This window comes from Peromyscus californicus, unplaced genomic scaffold, assembly GCF_007827085.1.
Source record: "Peromyscus californicus insignis strain IS unplaced genomic scaffold, ASM782708v3 Scaffold_12__1_contigs__length_115047231, whole genome shotgun sequence".
NCBI lineage: Eukaryota > Metazoa > Chordata > Mammalia > Rodentia > Cricetidae > Peromyscus > Peromyscus californicus.
In genome coordinates this window covers 70720876-70741230 of record NW_026294413.1, presented here as the reverse complement: position 1 = coordinate 70741230, position 20355 = coordinate 70720876, and the positions used below count along the sequence as shown (strand labels likewise).

Here is a 20355-nt window from a genome sequence, read left to right as displayed (position 1 = left end):
CACCTTACCTTCCCAAGTGAGCTTCTTCCTGTCTAACCTGTACCTTTATTGCCTTCCTGTTCTGCCTTCTCATTGGCTCTAAGTCCAGCCACATCACTTCCTTGTCACTGCCTGTCTATACAGACTTCCAGGTCTCTATGGTTGGTACTGGGATTAAAGGCGTGTGTCACCACTCTTGACTGTGCCCTTGAACATACAGAGACTCTGCGTGCCATGTGATCAGATTAAGGGTGTGTGCCACCACCATCTGATTTCTGTTTGTGGCTCACTCTAGCCTCTGATCTCCAGGCAAACTTTATTTATTAGCATGCAACTAAAATATCACATTTCAGCACAAAAAAAATATTGCCACAAATGTTTTTTGTTTATAAGAGTTGCCATGGACATGGTGTCTCTTCACAGCAATAAAATGCCTAACTAAGACACTAGGTAAATGAACAGGAACTACAGAAGCAAGCATCACCAACAGAAAATAAGAGATGGAAGAGAGACGCTCAGCCATAGAAGATATAACAGAAGAAATTGATACAATCAGTCAAAGAGAATGTTAAATCTAAAAGTTCCTGTCAAAGAACATTCAGGAAACCTGGGACACTATGAAAAGACCAAGCCTGAGAATAATAGAAATAGAAGAAAGAGAAGAGTCTCAGCTCAAAGTCCCAGAAAATATTTTTAATTAAATCATAGGAAAGTGTCCTGACTTGAAGAAGATGTTTATAAAGGTACAAGAAGCTTACAGAACACCAAAAAGACTGGACCAGAAAATTAATTCCTCCTGCCACATAATAATCAAAACACTATATATACAGAACAAAAAAAAAAGAATATTAAAAGCTGCAAGGGAAAAAGGCCAACAACATATAAAGGCAGAGCTATTAGAATTACACCTAGCTTCTTAGTAGAGACTCTAAAAAACAAAAGGACCTGGACAGATGTCCTGTAGGCTCTAAGAGGCCACAGATGCCAGCCCAGTCTACTATACCTAGCAAAACTTTTAATAACCATAGATGGAGAAAACAAGATATTTCATGACAAAGTCAAACTTAAACATCAGCTACACACAAATACACCATTACAGAAGGTACTAGAAGGAAAACTGCACCTCAAGGAAGGCTAATTACAGTCACTAAAATATAGTAAATAAATAATTTCACACCAGCAAAATCAAAAGAAGGGAAGCACATTCTCTCTCTCTCTCTCCTCTCTCTCTCTCTCTCTCTCTCTCTCTCTCTCTCTCTCTCTCTCTCTCTCTCTCTCACACACACACACACACACACACACACACACACACACAGACACTAACAACACCAATACCACTAAAATAACAGTAATTTAACAGTAATTAAACTAACAGTAAATAACAATAAACAATTAATTGGTAATTAATACCTCTCAATATCACTGGACTCAATTCCCTGATAAAAAGACATCAGCTGACAGAATGAATGTAAAAACAGGATTCATCCTTCTGTTTCATAGAAGAAACACACCTCAACATCAAAGACAGACATTAACTCAGATTAAAGGGTTTGAAAAAGATTTTCCAAGCAAATCAAGCCATGAAGTAAGCTAGTGCGGCTATTCTAATATTTTAACAAACTAGACTTCCAACCAAAATTAATCAATAGAGGTGGGGAAGGACACTTCATACTCATCAAAGGAAAAATCCACCAAGATGACATCTCAATGCTTACCATGCCATTCCCATTTCTAATGCTTCTCCCTAACTACATGTTCCCTTTTGGATTTTTCTGGCATCTGTGGTTACTCCACGCTATGTATTTCCATTTGAAGATTTGGGGTTAGGAGCCTATATGATTCCCATTGGAGTTAGGAGTTCAGTGGCAGAACATGTGGCATTTGTTTTTTTTGGTTTCTGTCAACTCATTATAAATAATCTTTTCTAGTTCCATCCATCTACCTGCAAAGTTTATAGTGGAATTTTTCTCTTCATTGAAGAATATTCAATAATATATCGGTGCCACATTTTTATTTTCCATTCATCAGCTAAAGGACACTTAAGTTGTTTCCATTTCATAGTTACTGTAAATAGAGTAGTAATGTGGGGATTTAACAATGCAATTCCACATAGTTAAAAGGAGGTTTTTTGGGGGGTAACTTACAGCCAGTAAAGGGGTTGGTTACAGGATTCAGGAGAGGTGAGGGGCAGTCCAACAGGGTTCTCTGGAGAACTCTGACTTGGTCTGCAATCCAGCATCCAGGATCCAAGGAGCCAAGAGGCCTGGCCAGAATGGATCTTGGCTCTTAAGGGTTCCCATCTCAGCCACACCCCAGGGGCAGGTCATAGGTAGGTGTAGCAGTTACTGGCTGCCTCACTGAGGCAGTGCTTCAAGGTCAAAGCTGGAACAGCTACCCACTACAGAGCAGCAATACATAGAGCTAAGCAACTATCTGTGGAGTAGGATGTAGAGTTCTTTGGACATATACCAAAAAGTGACATAACTGTGTTGTATGGTAAGATTTATCTTTAGTTGGTCGAAGACTCCCCAAACCCATCTCCAAAGTAACTGTACCAATTTTCATTCCCTTCAACAGGGAATGCAGGCTCCTCCCCTCCCAATGCCCCCCGCCCCCAGCATTTATTGTCAGTTGTTTTATCCATTTTAGATACTCTAACTGGGGTGAGATGAAATCTCAAAGCTGTTTCAATTTGCATTTCCCTAATTGCTAAGGATGATGAACAATTTTGAGATATTTCTTGGCCATTTTTATTTCTTCTTTTGAGAACTCCATCTGGACAGTCTTGTCTTCTGACCATCTGCATTTCCTTCATCATGAAGTGATGGAGTGAAAAGATTGGTTTAGTGATGATTGTGGAGATGGCCTGAAGTCACTTTTGGTGGTGGTGTCAGTCCACTAGGGGGCACTGCAAGGTACCTAGAAATTTCTGTTTAAGTTGCCTAGAGGTTTGAAGAGCTGAGAAGAGACATGAGGCAATCAACCCACAAAGCAAGGAGTAGGGGTCACTGTGTGGAGTTCACCGGATCTTTAGCTCTCAGTCATTCTATATAAAACCATAGATATCTAGGGCCTGTTCACTAGATCCCCTGTGTCAATAAATCTATTTTAAGAATAATTCTCGGAACAGATGTAAGCAAAATAGAATCTCATTGGGCATTATGCAGATGGACACTCAAGAGAAATTATCTCCACAGCCTTTTTTTTAATTTTATGTTTAAAACTTCCCAAATTCAAAGAAATAGAAATTATTACAACAACCTTTAAATCATATATGATATGTATATATAATAATACACATACATACATACATATGTACTCTAAACTATTAAGAAGAGGAATAATTACTTGAGAAGAAAAAACTGTGAAATATAGGTATGAAAGAATAGAAGTTAGGGAGCATCACTGAACTTGAGCAGGTATTCACAGCCTGATCTGCATCAGCTGTGTTTTTCTGCATAGCACAGTGGAATATCTGGGCAGATGCCAAGAGATGGAAAAATAAATAAGGGTGGAAGCATGGGGGGTCATGTCTTATTTTTCTTATACCCAACAAAACTCTATTGGGAACTTTCTACATACATGATGATCTTAATTGCAAGAAATTCTGTAGAGTGCCTTGCATGCTGATTTGTCAAATACTCTAATTTAAGAGTTCTGCCAGAAATTTCGTGTTGGGTTTATTGATCACACAGAAGGGTGGGCACATGCCTAACAGTAGATGGCCAACACAGAATGAATCCAATGATGTTATTGTCTCACATTGCTTAGTTTGAGCATTTTTTTGTCTTATTGGTCTTTTGTCTGTGTTTGTATGTATTATATGTTTTTATGAGATTTGTGTGTGTGTGTGTTCTTTTTTCTTAATTCTGCTTCGTTTGGATTTTTTTGGCTCGTTGATTTCTAAAGAGAGATAAAAAGAAAGAGCATGGAGTTGGGTGGGTGAGAAGGTGTTTAGAAGTTCTTGTAGGTGATAGAGGAGAGGAGGCAAGGATCAGAACATATTGTATGAAAAAAATTTCAAGACGAAAAAAGGTCAAAAAAATCTTGCTAGGATTCTGCATGGCTCTTCTAACCCACTGGAGCCATCAGTGTTCACACCAGTATTCTGCATTTATGAAATCCCCTCCCTCACACATTTTCCCCAAACTCCCCTTATATGAAATGTTACATTAGAAATACAGTGTCCTGGACTCTACATTACTGTCTTCCACAGTTGTGGAGCAATTGCCTGCAGAGTCATGATGTGGAGGTGGGAGGGGTTTCTTGTTCAGATGAAAGAGGACACTCAGTGATTTGAAGAGAACCTGCTGTGTGTAAGCACAAGTGTGTCTGCCCACAAGATTTAACACCTTCATAACTGGAGAGAAGACACCCCAGCAACTGGACAGGGGCCATGGAGAGGAAACTGGGAGCTGTGCTGGGGATTCTGTGGGTGCAGATTTGCTGTGAGTTGTGCTCACTTAAGTTGCTTTAGGGATTCTCCAGAAATGTCAGTGGTGGAGGGGAATGAGCCAATCCAAAGCTCCTGTGCAGTCACCTCATGGTGTCTCCTGGGATATTAGACAGGTGTGGATGAAAACCCCTCACTGATTCTGGTTTGCTTTTGTTTCCCAACAGGGGTGAGAGGAGTTGAGGTGGAGCAGAGTCCTTCAGCCCTGAGTCTCCATGAGGGAACCAGTTCTGCTCTGAGATGCAATTTTTCTACCACCATGAGAAGTGTGCAGTGGTTATGGCAGAATCCCAGGGGCAGCTTCATCAATCTTTTTTACCTGAGTCCAGGAACAAAGGAGAATGGGAGGTTAAAGTCAACATTCAACTCCAAGGAGCGCTACAGCACCCTGCACATCAGAGAGGCCCAGCTGGAGGACTCAGGCATCTACTTCTGTGCTGCAGAGGCACAGTGCTTCCAGCAAGCCTGAAGTCTGGCCCCAAACTGCAGCTGTGTGTGCAGCTACAGCCCTGACACAGGCAGACTCTGCAGCAGCTTTTGCACAGCTCTGGCTTCATCATATCTCCACCAATTACAAAGAAAATGTGAGGAAACAGAACAATACTGTTGTAGAAGTTCACACTTATATTCAGTTGATATGATACTGACTTGTACAAGGATAAATGTTCGAGAAAAATGAAAAAAAAAGAATTCTATAACACATGATGAATATCATAAAAAGGACAAATGTTCATAAACGTCAGCCTACATGACTAAAATCTACACTTTATCAAATGCTTGTGCTAATGTCATAAAATATAAACCCCCCTTACACACTCCACAACCAATTCTGTCTTTTCTCAACATTGGAAACTCTGAGCAACTGTTTCCATCCTGTGTTTAAAGAGCATTAAACAACACTTCCAGCTATTCTGCTCAATATGAAGTTGATAAAAGATCTAATAGATTAATTTGTAGAATGGCAAGGCAAATAAATCTTATTAACCTAGACACGATTTCAACAATTTCTTGATATTTTAAAATATATAATACATTATGCAACATAAAACAAATATTTCACATCAAAAATTATGAGAGCCAAAAGATAAATGACAAACTAGAGAGACGTATTTGCAATTTGTATTACAATAATACTTGCAGCAATTGATTCTACAAAATATTTACATATCTGCAACGTAATATACAAAAGCAAAATTCACTAAAACACGGCTTTCAAAAGAAAAACTTGAAAACTTCTAAGGTCACTCAATAGGGGAATAATTAGTTATACAGTAATTAAATGTGATCCAAACACTGCAGTTTCCCAAGCGTCGGTGGATTATATTCCACAGTTGAAAAATTCTGATCTGCAATTTGTCTCTGTTAGGAACTGGAAAGCAGCCATGTTCCTTCATTCATGAATTGTCTGTCCATCGTGTTTTCACTTTGAAACAACAGGTGAGTGGTTACAACAGTGACTGGACTGGCTAAAACATTTACTTTCTAGAGCTTCACAAATTCACTGATCTCTTTGTGATTCATTCAGCTTCATCCCCATTGCAACTACATCTGTTTAAAATATAAATTATCTGAGCTTCCAGGATAATAAACATTTCCTAATTGTCAATAACATTTATGTGAGCATGGCTAGAACTGTTGACACTAGAAGCGACAGATTCTACAGTAGGAATTACTAATTCAGTCATCTCAGAGAATTCACAAATAACAACCACCATAATCCTAGATTCTTGATAGTGTGTGGTGTGGAATTAAGTGAGATTGGAACATATTAATTAGGCACAGAAAGAGGTACTTGTAAAAGGTTGTCTAATAGATGTTGGTAGATGTTTTTCCTAATCTCATTCCTGATTAATCTGGACTTGAAAGCTTTTATCTAATGAACAAAGGAGCTTAAGGACTACAGACAGCAGTTTTAAAAGCTTTCTAGATAAGATGTACAATAAACTTTAAAAAACAGTATAAATATTATTTTCTTCTATAAATCCTTAAAATCAAAATCAAAATTCAAGTTAAATCAAAATATAAGACACGAAAGAGTTGTATCAATTGAGAAAAACACCCTCCATTCTTCTACATTTGCCTCGACAGTCATCATGACTGGATCATCCTCTCCATCCCACGTTTTCAGAAGGCCTGTGGGCTCTCACACCTGAGGTTGACAATGCCCGTTCTCTTTTTAAATCTGGTCCACAATAGTACCTTCCCCTTGTACAATAGCTTCTGTCCTGCTACAGTCATCGTCTCCATTTCCTGTTCTGACTCTTTTAGATTTCTTTCTCATTTCTCGGTTCTAAACTTCAAGTTTCTCACTAGCTCCCATTAAGGTCTGAATTTCGTCAGGATGTTGAACAAGTTCACAGATCTTTTTAGATAATTGAGATCAGTTGTCACCGTCTCCTCCTCTTCCTGACGAAGTGATTCCTTTTGTGAATCTTAAGCTGTTCAATAACTTCCTAATTTGCTGTTTCTGCCTCTTCCTTGAAACAGCCAGTTGATCATTGATTTTCTTCTCTTTATGTGACTCTTTTCCCCACATTCTTTAACTTCCTGTCTTTTTATTCCAACTGGTTTTCATGTTGGAGAATTTCATCATGTAAAAACCAAGTATCACATCCACCTCTTGAGCCACCTCCAGCTCATTTTCCAGTCTCATTTCTTTTCTGTTTAGTTGATTTTCATGTTTGCTCGTCCTTCTCCAGCCTGTTCAACTTCTTCAAAGCCAGCTCTGCTTCTTATACTGTCACCTTCATCAGTGACTGAGTAATTCTGAAGAGAGGCACCATGTTTTCATCTTCATCTTTTACTTTATCTGCTTCCACCTTCACTGAGGCAATCGAAGAATTATCTGCCAACTCTTCTCCAGTGCAGGCCATATGGATTGGATTTGAATAATTCGTCCCAGTTTATATTAGGTGATATCTTGAATTCTTTCACTGTCTTTCGCTCCTAAACCAAACCTTGCATCCAGGGCCAGTCACTCATCTATAGCAACCATCACTCCTGGTTCAGCCCCAGTCCAACTTCTCTTTTCCTAGAGCCACCCTCACATACTTGGACTCCCACCAACTCTTCCTGAACAAGCCAAAGCACAGTGATTGCTAGGTGACACCATGCCTTGCCTTGATATTTTCCATATAAGTTACAACACTTTTCAGTTGCTAAGCTAATTTTAACTCAGTATAAACTCTGTTGTGTTTTATAATAATCTAGGCCACTTTTCCTGTATTTCTGGATTACATTATCGATTTATATATGGTGAACAATCCTTGGATCTCTGGGATGAAGCCTACTTCATTACAGCAGATGATTCTTTTTTAATATATCTTGTATTCAGTGTACAAGTATTTTTGAGAATTTTTCATCAATGTTCATAACAGATATTGATCTGTAATTTTCTGTCTTTGTCGCGTCTTTGTGTGTTTAAATGTCAGGGTAACTAGGTTTACATAAAAAGAATTAGATAGTGGTCTTCTGCTTCTACTTTTTGGTATAACTTGGAGTTGGAGCTAGTAATGAGTTGTTCAGTTTTCACAAATTTGTATATTTTCTGCTGTTTTTGATATGCATGGATACTATTTTTAATCTAATCTGTTGGTCTCTTTCTTTTTATCAGGGAATTGAAACCATTAATATTCAGAGTAATCAATGAGCAGTGTTCATTGGTACCTGTTATTTATTGCTGTGGTGTGTATTTCCATCCTCTTTTGATTTGCTGCTCTGGGATTATTTATTCTTTGTGCTTTTCTTGGGTGTGGTTAATCTCTTAATATTTCTTTCTGTCATCTTCTATAGCGCTGGATTGGTAAGTAGGTACTCCTTAAATTTGGATTTACCTTGGAATGTTTTTGTTTTTTCAGCAATTTTGATTGATGGTTTTCCTGGTTTTAGTAGTATGGACTGGCATCTGTCTCTCAAAGTTTGTGTAACATCTGTCTAGGCTCTTCTGGCCTTTATAGTCTCCAGTGAAGTGTCAGTTATTACTTAGTCTTTTTCCTTTCAGTTTTTAATATTCTTTCTTTGTTCTGTAAGGTAAATGTTTTGATTATAATGAGTCAACAAGAAATTTCTTTTCTGGTCCAGTCTATTTGGAGTTTTGAATGCTTTTTGTATCTTGATAGGTACCCTCTTATTTATGTTAGAGAAATTTTCTTCTATGATTTTGTTGAAAATATCTATGTACCTATGACTTGCGTTTTTTCTCTTTCCTCTATCTATGCTATTTGTAGATTCAGTCTTTTCATGGTATCCCTGATTTCCTGGACATTTCATCCTAGGATTTTTGTGAATTTAAGATTTTGTTTGACTGAGGTGTCCATTTCTTTTACCTTGTCTTCAGTGCCTGAGATTCCCTCTTCTATGTCTTCTGCTCTGTTTTTGAAGCTTACCTCTGAGGCTTTGGTTTGATGTTCTAAATTTTTCATTTCCACTTTTACCTCACTTAGTGTTTTCTTTAGTGATTCTATTTCTACTTGCATATCTTGAACTTTTTTCTTCATTTTACTCCACTGTTTGTGGATTCAAAGATTTCACTAAGGGATTTATTCATATCCTCTTTATGGTCCTTGGGCAAATTCATTATATGTATTTTTGATGACTTGTCTTGTGGTTCAACTCTATTGCATTTCCAGGGTCAATTGCAGTAGGGTTACTGGATTCTGGTGGAGATATACTGTCTTGGTTATTAATGATTGTGTTTTTGTGCAGGTGTTTGGAGTTGGCATGCTGTTGTTTCTATGTTTTGATACTGGTATTGCCTTTGTTTAGTGGGTGTTTCCTTTCTCAGTTTCTATTGAAATTTCTTGGTCTTAGTGAATTATTGTTGTTATTGGCTTCCTAGAAGGGGGGTGTTTCTGTGGGCCAACATGTGACAGAAAGGAATAGATGTGGCCTAGGATAAAAGGCTGAGAGAGACTTCCGTAACAAGCTAAAGAGATCCTGTTCATACCTAGAGGTGAGATCCACAGGGAGTTTGGATGAAGTAGGTTACAGTAAGGCAAAGAATTATGTGGAGAGATGGGGATGGAAGGGGTGGGACCCTGGATCTGAACCAAGAGTTGCAGTGTCCAGTGAATGAAGTTCAGTAAGGGAACTGTGAGCAGGTTGTTACCAGGCTGGTGATGAGAATGGAGAGACTGTAATGAAGGACAGGAAGGATAGAGCGAACAACCTATATAACTGGCCGTGAGTCCCTGCCAGTGTGGTCACTAAGGTAGAAACTGTTTTATGTATTGGAGGGTGACATGAAGGAAAGGAGATGGACTAGAGGGGATGCTGAGAGGATCCACAGAAAGAATGGAAGCTGAGTCCTCCAAAGGGTTAGGTGGAGTCCCTGGGGAATGGAAGCAGAGAGGAAGGACAGGACCCTACTATAGTCTGCAACAGGGTTGGAAAGACACTGGGAAAACTGCAATGTACGACAGCAAGGAAAGTGAAGATGGACTGCCTGCTGCCCAGGCAGGTGTGGCCATCAGGCTCCCAGGTAGAGTGTCTCTACTGTCATGTGACACAAAGCAATGGTGGTGGGTTAGGAAAGGAAATGCAGCAAGGGTCTGCTGAGTCCTCAGTGAATGGAGGAAGAGTGAGAGGACAGGTGAGTGGTCAGTTACAGGACTGGGGATGGTACCAGGGAACTGAAACGGAGGACAGGAAGGACAGTGAAGATGGCCTTCAGCTTCCCAAGCCTGTGAGTAGACTGGTTCCCAGTTACACAGTGTTTGTGGTTATTCACAATGGACAGGAAGGAAAGACAATGGGCTAGAGCAGGGGGTGCTGGGAGGGTCCACAGGGAAGAGGAAAGATGGGTTTGTTGCAAGGTTTGGCAGATTCTCCAGGGAATCTACCACTGCTCTCTATCAGTGATTCAGTGTAGATGCTGTGGGAGTGAGTGAGTGAAATGGATGGTGCCATCCTCAAATGAAGTGATTTCTGAGAACGTTCCTAAGAGTAGTTGTGTGTAGTTGTGATTCCAGGCCTACTTCTATAGAAGGTAAGATGCATGCATGAAAACATCATATCTGTATTCTCAACAGGAACTCATTGAAATAGAAAAAAACATCGTCCTCTTTCAACTAAAAGCCCATGAGAGACCTGAAAAAGACTATTCTCACACACTGTAACTTTCACAGACAAATATTGGCCTAAGTATCTGTCTCTAAGAAAAGGGGGAGTTCATGATGAATGATCCAAACATTCTGTGATATGTAAGTGGATTAGTAAATATAGTTCTAGACAGAATGTGTTTTACACACACACACAGAAACAAACACACATGCTTATATATGAGCACATCATATATATTCCATTTATTTATGAAAACACCACATATATACATGTATATATGAAGCATTTTACATGTGTTACATTAGATTTAAATATAAAAAATAGTCTCACTAGTGTGTACAAATACCATTCTTGACCTCTCAGCACTAGAATACACTTGATATAACATATTGCTGTTTTATGTGTCTGAGTTCCTTACAGGTCAGAGAATACTTATGCAGAGGACTCACTGGTTAAGGGTACAACCACAAGGTGGTAGTAGACCTCAGCTGCTGGGAACTATGCAGAGGAGTCACTTCCTTGTGCTGATTGTGCAGGCTTAGGGCAGAAGCCCAGCCTTTCTCTCAGTGGCTGAGTGGATGACTCAGGAGTAGAATTGTTCCTGAGAAAGAGCAATACCCTGGTACCTGTTAGTCATCCCAATTGTACCCTGGATCTTAATTTAATTGGAAGAACAATGAAGACATTTGTTCCTACTTTATTCATGTTCTTGTGGCTGCATCTGGATGGTGAGTTAAGATTTTAGAGCCACAGAATATTCCTTGGGCATTTCTGAGACATCGAGGAGGAACTATATTTTATTCGATTTTCTCTAGTTAGTGTAGAAAAAGAGAATCCTGGATAGTGATGACCTGAGAACTTTTATCTTTTCACTCCATCTTTCTGCATAGGGGTGAGCCAAGGTGAACAGGTGGAGCAGCATCCTTCCACCCTGAGAGTCCAGGAGGAAGCCAGCGCAGTCATCAATTGCACTTACACAGACAGTGCCTCGTTCTACTTCCCTTGGTATAAGCAAGGACCTGGAGGGCATCCTCAGCTCATTATTGACATTCGTTCAACTGTGGAAAGAAAGCAGGAGCAAAGACTGATCGTTTTACAGGATAAGAAAACCAAACACTTCTCCCTGCACATCACAGACACCCGGCCTGGAGACTCTGCCCTGTACTTCTGTGCTGCAAGTGCACACTGCTCCACAGGCACCTGCAGCCTGTCCTCAAACCTGCCACGGGGCCTGGAGCCCTGTCCACATCCTGTGTCACAGGTCTTCCAGTACATTTGCTATTTGTTAGTTGGCAAGTGCCAACTGTAGTGTAGACATTAAAAACACAAAGTTTCAAGTCACTCAAAACAATTTAGGACAGTTTTTCCATTTTTAAAAATTGAACTACAGTTTAATCATCCCCTTTCCCTGGCTGCAGCACATTGTGAATGCCATAGAGAACCAGAACTCACTGTGCTTCAGAGAAGAAGAGGCTATGGCATGCTCAGTCCCAGGTGGGACATCTACATCACACACCCTCATCCCCAGGTCAGAGGTCACTGAGGAAGAGGAGGTGGAAAGACTGTAAGAGCCATAGCTGGGGAATGACTACAAGAAGACAGTGTTTTCTGGACTCAGCAGGGCAGCTGCACACATGGACTCACAGAAGTTGACAGCACACCTAAGGCTTGCAAAGGATCAGATCAGACACAATCCTAGGAAGCAGAGGGAAGGTTGGCATTCCCGTCCTTAGCTACAGAGGTAGGAGCAGTTCATAGCTGATGGGAGAGAGAAACAAGATTCTTTAAAGATGCAGGCCCTGGTACATACACCACCCCCCACTGAAGGCCACAAATCCAATAGTATACGGGCAGGACAAACTGTAACTCAAGCATTGAGGTGTTTGTTTTAAAAGGAGGGGGACTGGGCTGGTAGGGAAGAGTGGATGGATCTAGCAGGAGTATAGGGAGCAGGTGAATGCAAACAAAATTCATTGCATAACATTCCCCAAGAACTAGTAAATTGAGAAAATATAGATAAATTTTATCAGTGGGTAGGTGTGTGTGTGTATATATATGTATGTGTATTATTTTATACATATTCAGCACACAAAATACCATAGCATACACATAGTTCAGTAACACTGGTAATTTCAGACATCCACTGGGGACTTGAGACTTGCCTCCTTTGGGTGAGGTTTCAGGTTTATTCACAGTGTGTTGTGCAGACATCTGTGTTGCAGTTTGAAGGGAAATCAGCAGAGGGCGATGCCTCTTCAGACGTGGTTAATGTCTGTATCCAGGTGGTGGCTTCACGTGGCAGACTGTCACTGTGCAGAAGGAGGTCCTTGTTTATGAGTGAGGAGTTTCAATAAGGTCCTGCAGGAGACTTGCCCTGTGAGTTTGGTGCACTCAAGAACCAAGTGTCATTTTCTCCTAAGAACATGCTTCCTGACACCTGCTCAGTTCTGCTGCTCCTCTTCATGCTCAGTAAGTTACATTTACCCTAAGTGTTGATGTTGTCATTTTCTTACAAATGAGGAAGTCTTTGCCTTCTTCCTCACACAGAAAAGTGACTATTTATTTATTTATTTATTTATTTATTTATTTATTTATTTATTTATTTATTCATTCATTCATTCATTCATTTGTTTACTTATTTATTCATTTATTTTTCAGGGATGAGCAATGGAGACTCAGTGACCCAGACAGAAGGCCTGGTCACTGTCACAGAGGGCTTGCCTGTGATCATGAACTGCACCTATCAGGCTACTTACTCAAATACTTTCCTTTGGTGGTACATTCAATATCTCAACAAAGCCCCTCAGCTACTCCTGAGTAGCTTCACAGACAACCAGAGGACAGAGCACCAAGGGTTCCAGGCCACTCTCCATAAGAGCAGCAGCTCCTTCCACCTGCAGAAGTCCTCAGTGCAGTTGGCAGACTCTGCCCTGTACTACTGTGCTCTGAGTGACACAGTGAGGGAGACTGCAGGGGAAGCTTCACACAAACCCAGGGTGCAGGGGGCTGAGGGGAGTGGCCTGTGAGGGAGGGCTGTGTTCCTTCTCTAAGTGGGGTTTACCCAGACTCCTGAAAAACTGCAACAAATCTTAGGTCAAATTCCTAGAAACTTAGGAATCTGAGGATATTCCGACAGGATAGGATGGAAGTCATTGCTAGAGACAACCCAAACTTTGATCCACAGAAATGCTGTTCTCTCCCTAAGTGAGGACCTCTCAGAGAAAAACATCTCCAGGAAAAGCTGGACATGGAATTTATCTCTACCAAGAAGTCTTACAAAATTTAATTATTTAATTATCCAGCAATCTTTTGTTCTTACCCCACAAATTTATGACCAAATGAAGAATATAGGGTTTAGTATTTAAAAATCTGCTTCAGTGTCCTGCTGCAAGCTATTTAGATTCTTCCTCTCCTTGGCCGATGTTACAGAGAGTTCAGCCTGACTCTGGTCTCAGTTACTGTTTTATTGCTGTGAAGAGACACCATGACAAAGACAACTTATAGAAGGAAGCAGTTAATTGAGGGCTTGATTACAGTTTCAGAGGGTGAGCCATGATGATTGTGGTGGCAAGCATAGTAGCAGACAGTAGCCATGTCCCTGGAGAAGTTGCTTAGAGCTTCCATCTGAACAACAACAAGAGGCAGAGAGAGGGAGAGACTGGGCCTGGCTTCGGCTTTGAGATTCCAAAGCCCACCCCAGTGACACACCTCCTCTGATAAGGCCGTACCTACTGATCCTTCCTAAACAGTCCACCATCTTGGAACCAAACATTCAGATTTTTGAGCCTATGGGGCCATTCTCATTGAAACCTTCACATTCCCCAACATCATTCAATTAGTGAAGCTGCTCAGGAAACACAGCTGTTGGAAATCTCAAGATGATGCCTGAGAGGCAGCTCCATCTCTTTCCTACACACTGTGTAGGAGTCAGGCTGCCCACTCTCATTTGCCTAAATCCTGAGGATGTGGTGTAGTCAATCACTTAGGATTAGAGCTAGATTCTCAGATAACTCTTCTGAATTATGGGAAAGAAACAAAAGTTCTGTTCCATTTCAATTCTGGAAAGAAAATATATATTTAAAGTAAAATACTCTAGTACTCATATTTATCTCTCTGTAATGGAAGGAAGACCTAAAATCAATGACTATCATGTCCCTCAAGAAAGACTCATATTTGTGTACAAAAAGAACAGAAAAGAAGTACATGCTATCTTATTGGCTACGGAGCAAAATAGAATGTCAAATTGCATTTCTAAACTCCAAAAACTACTTAAATGGCACAGAATAGAATAGACTCTCTCATAAGAGAGTTTGTCAACCTAAAATGAATGCTAAATCTAATAAAAACCTCAGTGTCAGGCATGTGAATCTGTGGGAGCCCACAACTGACTCAGTTTCCCAGTTTGAATCTGAAGTCTATTATGAGTCAATAGAGTTCAAGCTTGTTTGCTCCAAGGCTGTGAGAAAGTTATGATTAGCCCACAGAGTCTCCTTGAAGGGCTGTGAGAAAGTCCTGATTAGCCCATGAGAGGGAACACACTATTTAGCTAGATGCAGGCTGCTGATGCCAGCCAGAGGTACATCTAGATAGAAAATGAAACTGTCTGCTCCTTGACACAAGACAGAATAGATAGCGGTTGAATGCCTGGCTGTGCATTGTTTTTCTTTTTTGTTTGTTTGTTTGTTTGTTTTTTAAGATTTGTTTATTTATTAGGTATACAGTGTTCTGTTTGCATGTATCCCTGCAGGCCAGAAGAGGGAGCCAGATCTCATTACAGATGGTTCTGAGCCACCATATGGGTACTGGGAATTGAACTCAGGACCTCTGGAAGAACAGCCAGTGTTCTTAACCTCTGAGCCATCTCTCCAGGCCAGCTGTGCATTGTTCTACCTCCATCCTTCAAAACTATATATAAGTTGGCTGTGAAATAAACTTGGGGCTGTCCAGCATTGACCAGCAGATCTCTCAACTCTTTTCTGTCTTCTTCATTGTCTCTTCAATCCGCACACCTCTACCCAGCTACCCAGCTGACTGTCTGCAGGCCCCGACAGGAATCCTCCCTTCAAGTTGTTCATTGGGGCTTCAAGTGTCTCTTCCAAAAGAGATGGGCTATTGCCATTGGCTTTGATTGCCCTGATTGTACGTAACAACCCTTTGCTAATGATATCACATAACTGAGACTTAGGACTTGGAGGAATTTAGCTAGAATTGACCTGAAGACTCCTTCCTGAGGATGAGTTTTCAAGTATATGCAAGATTCCAAGGGAGAAAAGCATTACATATTCCTAACAAGCTGTATAAATGCTATGAACCAAAAACAATGACCATCATGGAAAGAACACCCACAAGGGTGCAATAGTAGAACTTTTATCTTGGTGGAAACTAAAAATATATGTTTTATTGGATTTAAGACATGCTCAAAGGAAGGAATTTAGGCCCAACACTATAAACCTGGTTAACTACCCATGTCTTGAAAAGTTATCGACCTGAGAGGAGAATCTACTACAGCCACTATCCTAAATCAATACAGCTTCTAACAGTACTCTAAATATTTATAACTACACACAGAGATAAGTGTAGCTACCACACCTCATCACAGAAGGTTCATTTTGAAGCACATAGAGGCCACTGGAGAGTTTAACAACTGTTCACAATGCAGAGAATAAGTGCTGCGACATCTCTAGTTCCAGTTAAGACATCTACAATGCAATTCCTACACCTAAGGCTCCTGGAACACCACAGAAATGTAGCAGGAGGGATTTTAAGAACCAAAGGACCAGGACACCAGCTGAGAGAGTGACATGAGGGAGAAGACTTATTCATTGCTGATGTGAATGCAAACAGGTATAAACAATGTGGAAATCAGAATGGAGGTTCCTCCAAATGCTCACCATAAACCTGCCACACTAGCTATACCACTCATGAGGAATTAGCCAAAAGAATCTACATCTTTCTAAAGAGATACTTGCTCTCATCTGTTATTGGTCCTCCCTCAACTTGATATGCCCAACTTTTTTGACTCCCCATGGGAGGCCTTACCTTCTCTGAGGGGTGGATGGAGGGGGAAGGTGGGGAGTAATCCAGAGGAGGGGAGGGAGGGGGAACTGTGGTTGGTATGTAAAATGAAAAAAAACCTTTTGAATAAAAAAAAAGAAAGGAAAAAAGGAGATACTTGCTCTTTCAAGTTCATTGCAACTCTATTCATAATCACTAGGAATTAGAAACACTCTAGATGTCCATCAGCTGATGGGAGAAATATGAAAATGTGGTACATTTTCACAGTGGGTTATTATACATTTGAAAATAAGAAAAATAAAGTTATAAAATTTTCAGGTAGGTGGTTGGAACTGGAAACAGTCATCCTGAGCAAGATAACCCAGATCCAATAAATAAAGAAGCATAGTGTTTTCTCAAATATGTGGATGCTAGCTTTTAATATGTGTGCTTTATTTGGAATATCCATATGTTTTAGGTGTCAATAAGAGGCCATGAGGGAGAAGGAAATTCAGAGGAAGAGGAAACAGAAAAAACTGCTATAAATGGGGAAATGGAACAGGCAGGATTAATAGAGCTGGGGATGAGAGGACAGGATAAAGGAAGGGATGTGGGGAGGGATAACTAGCACTAAAGGCAATTTGAACAATCAGTATGGAAAAATCTGTGATAGAAACTTCCTGAAACACATGCTCCAAACAAAGTTGAGCCTAATAATAATCTGTGAGGATAGACACACACTTAGAAGGCCGTTTGACATGATTATTAGCAAAATAACAATAGTAGTTCCCCTAGTGCCTAAGGCCTCTTGAACCATGGGATTTTTGGCCATGTTACAGTACTCGGCATGAATTCCCTACTGTTGAGGAGGCTTCAAATCCAATCAGAAAGCACCGTTATTCTAGAGCAGTCAGGCCACAATTACACCACTGAGCACATATTACCTGGAAGTTCAGTATTGTAGCATGCAGGATCCAGCTCTGGTTAATACCCTTTGGACCTTTCTTCCCCAGCAGTCTGCTGAGGACCTTCCAGTGCTATAAAAGCTAACCAGCAAGGAAGACTTTGCTCAGTAAGTTCCAGGTTGACTTCTCTATGTCATGCAACAGTAGAATGTGGAGGCTTTAGACTTAGAATCTCACCATCTAGTTATAGTGGGCAGCCAAGAAACATGACAATAACCTGTGTTGTTTTGTATACTTCTGAGGCCTCCCTGGGCAATAACTCCCATGCGTGATACTGAGATTGCTGTTTAATAAGTTCATCTAATTTCTCCAAAGCTAGATTTATGCACATAAAATCATAATATGAGTATTAATGTGATAAATTATTATACTAAGATATTATTTTAGAACATGGAGTTGATAAATTATTCATACTGGAAGAATATTTAATGAGGGGATAATGAAGCACATGCTCCAGAGTCCCTTACCCAAACATACTCAAGGTCTAAGGAGAGTTCAGTGGCATGATCACATGGTCCATAGTTTTAAATTATGTTCAAAAAAGTGATTATAATGTTATCATAAACATCTTTTGGATCATTAGAATGAATGACTGAGTTGGACTTATTCATGTTTCCCACTTTCATTCATTGTACGCATAGTTGATGTCATCAAGATTTCACAGCCTTTATCTAATGCTGTTTTCCATTATGTCTATTTTCCATTATGTCTATTTGCTTCTTGTTTTTTTTTTTTAACTCAAAGTAATGTTGATTTATTTCCAGTTATTTTTCAATGTTGGAATCTGTAACTCTCCTCCCTATATTACTGAGTATAATCTGCTTCCAATGTTTCTGCTCTCACTGCTCACTGCTACGACACTGTGCACTCTGATCTGTCTGAAGAGGATTCAGTCCTTTGTGTTCTTTCTTTGGCACAAAATTGTCTCATTGAATGCTAACTGTTAAGGTACTCAATAACTTCATTTTGATTGACAACATACACACACACACAGGGAGAGAGAGAGGAGAGAGAGAGAGAGAGAGAGAGAGAGAGAGAGAGAGAGAGAGAGAGAGAGAGAGAGAGAGAGAGAGAGAGAGAGAATTGTGGTAGTGGAATAGGAATGCAATGATCATAACTCCTGCCCCCTGGTGTCCATGCATGGCATAGTCTCCTCAGTGGGCAGGACCTAGAATATGTCAGGTGACACTTTTAAATTACGTTGTATTTTATAAGAAAAGCCAAGGGACTGAACAGGAACTGAGTCTCTTATCAGTTCGATGTATATTGAATTTGACTTTGAGTCCATCAAAGTGAAGATTGCCTGTAGCAGATTTGCTGGCTTTTTTAAAATGTACATTTATAATGCTTATTTGAGTTTGTACTTCTTAATTTACTCATGTGGTAACACATCTGCAATATTCCTAGCAACATCTATCACATCTTCTTTCTTCGGCATTTTGATGGCATTGTGTAGAATTCTGGTAACTATGCAGTGTTCTGATTCCTGTGTACCTGCTACTTGTTTTGAAATATGTAAAGAGGCTGTAATTTTCTCACTCTAAAATATCTTATTCTCCCATTTTGGTTCATAATTTTATATTCTTCTTTTCTAAAAACTCACGAGTTTCTACTTAGAAAGCATTAAACTTCCTTTATGCATGATGAAAGCATCGGACTCACACTCAGAAGTCAGCAGAGACAAGAGGAAGTCTACTGAACCTGTGAACTTGTTATTTTTCAAATGGGCCTCTAGAGGATGCTCCTTTCTAAAAGGTAAGTGGTGTTTTCGCAGATTAGAATAAACTCACAGAAACCTTTCTTTTCCCCCTACCTTGCCTCGCCCCTCTCTGCTTAGAGCCTCTCCTGTCCCCTTTGACATTATACTACCTGTGTTCTACTACCCTACCGCTTTCTCTTTAGCTCTCTCTTCTGGCCCTTGTGGCCATGCTCTAGTTTCCTTCTGCAAGGGGAGGGGGATTTAGTGGGTTCTGGGAGGAGTTGTAGGGGGAACAGGGTGGTGGTGGATACTATCCAAATACATTATGTTCATGTATGAAGTTACTAGATAGTTATTTGTTTTTAAACCTCCTCCAATGCTTCACTAGGTGTTCTGACAGAACATATTTTATGCAGATGTTAGAGACAGACCAAGAGAAAGACAGTGTCTCTTCTGGATTGTCTCCCCAGTGTCCCTAGGTTGAAGGTATCTAAACCTGCTAGAGCTTGGAGCAACTTCTCTGTCTACCTCTCTGACTCTTCAGGCTGTATTTGCTTGCTGGAATCTTCAGGAAAAAGTGAGCTGCTCCCTGCACACCTTGGTGACCTTCCGTGCATCCTGAGGCTCAGAGTAGCCCTACTGCCTACTATCACTCTGTTTTAGTGTCTCATCCATAGAAAGAGCACTGTGCTGTTTCAGTGTGAACAGAGACCCTCCTTTAGGCTGAGATCCCTACCGAGCACTGATGCTGCAGGAGAATGCAGAGCCCAGACAGGGCCCCAGCCTGATGGCTACATCTGTGCAGCTTCAGTTGTTGCTCCGGCCCTGAGGGACAGCTACACATTCCTTGTCCCCAGTGTCCTTTCTTGCATATGTAATACCCTCACCTTGGTCTCCAGAGCCTCCTGAAGCTCACACCAGGAAGCCAGCCTGTCTCAGCTTGGAGGGCTTTCAGACTGAGTTCAGGAAGGATGGAATCTCCTTCCACCTGAGAATCCTTTCACAGGGGAACTGAGGGAGTTGGGTGCTCCTGTGCTCTGAATCACAAGTATAGAGCTGAACACAAACAACTTGAGACTTGCAGAGTAAAAAGCCAGGGTCCCAGCCTCAGACACTTTTAGGCAGTTGGCATGTTCTATAAATGGAACAGTAAAGAGAAAGTGGAATCTTGAGAAATGCTTCATTCCTATGGGATAGATCTTAGT

General features: G+C 40.5%; 3 gene segments (V, D, J or C); all 3 read left to right on the top strand.

The window, feature by feature from the left end:
- Positions 1 to 4375: 4375 nt before the first annotated feature.
- On the top strand, positions 4376 to 4901 carry LOC128106720 (T cell receptor alpha variable 22-like). The segment is given in 2 exon segments: positions 4376 to 4427; positions 4600 to 4901. Coding segments are annotated over 2 exon segments (354 nt in total).
- A 6267-nt stretch (positions 4902 to 11168) lies between these two features.
- LOC128106712 (T cell receptor alpha variable 13-1-like) lies at positions 11169 to 11801 on the top strand. The segment is given in 2 exon segments: positions 11169 to 11220; positions 11383 to 11801. Coding segments are annotated over 2 exon segments (471 nt in total).
- Positions 11802 to 12915: 1114 nt separating this feature from the next.
- LOC128106701 (T-cell receptor alpha chain V region CTL-F3-like) lies at positions 12916 to 13518 on the top strand. The segment is given in 2 exon segments: positions 12916 to 12961; positions 13151 to 13518. Coding segments are annotated over 2 exon segments (414 nt in total).
- The last annotated feature ends 6837 nt before the right edge of the window (positions 13519 to 20355 follow it).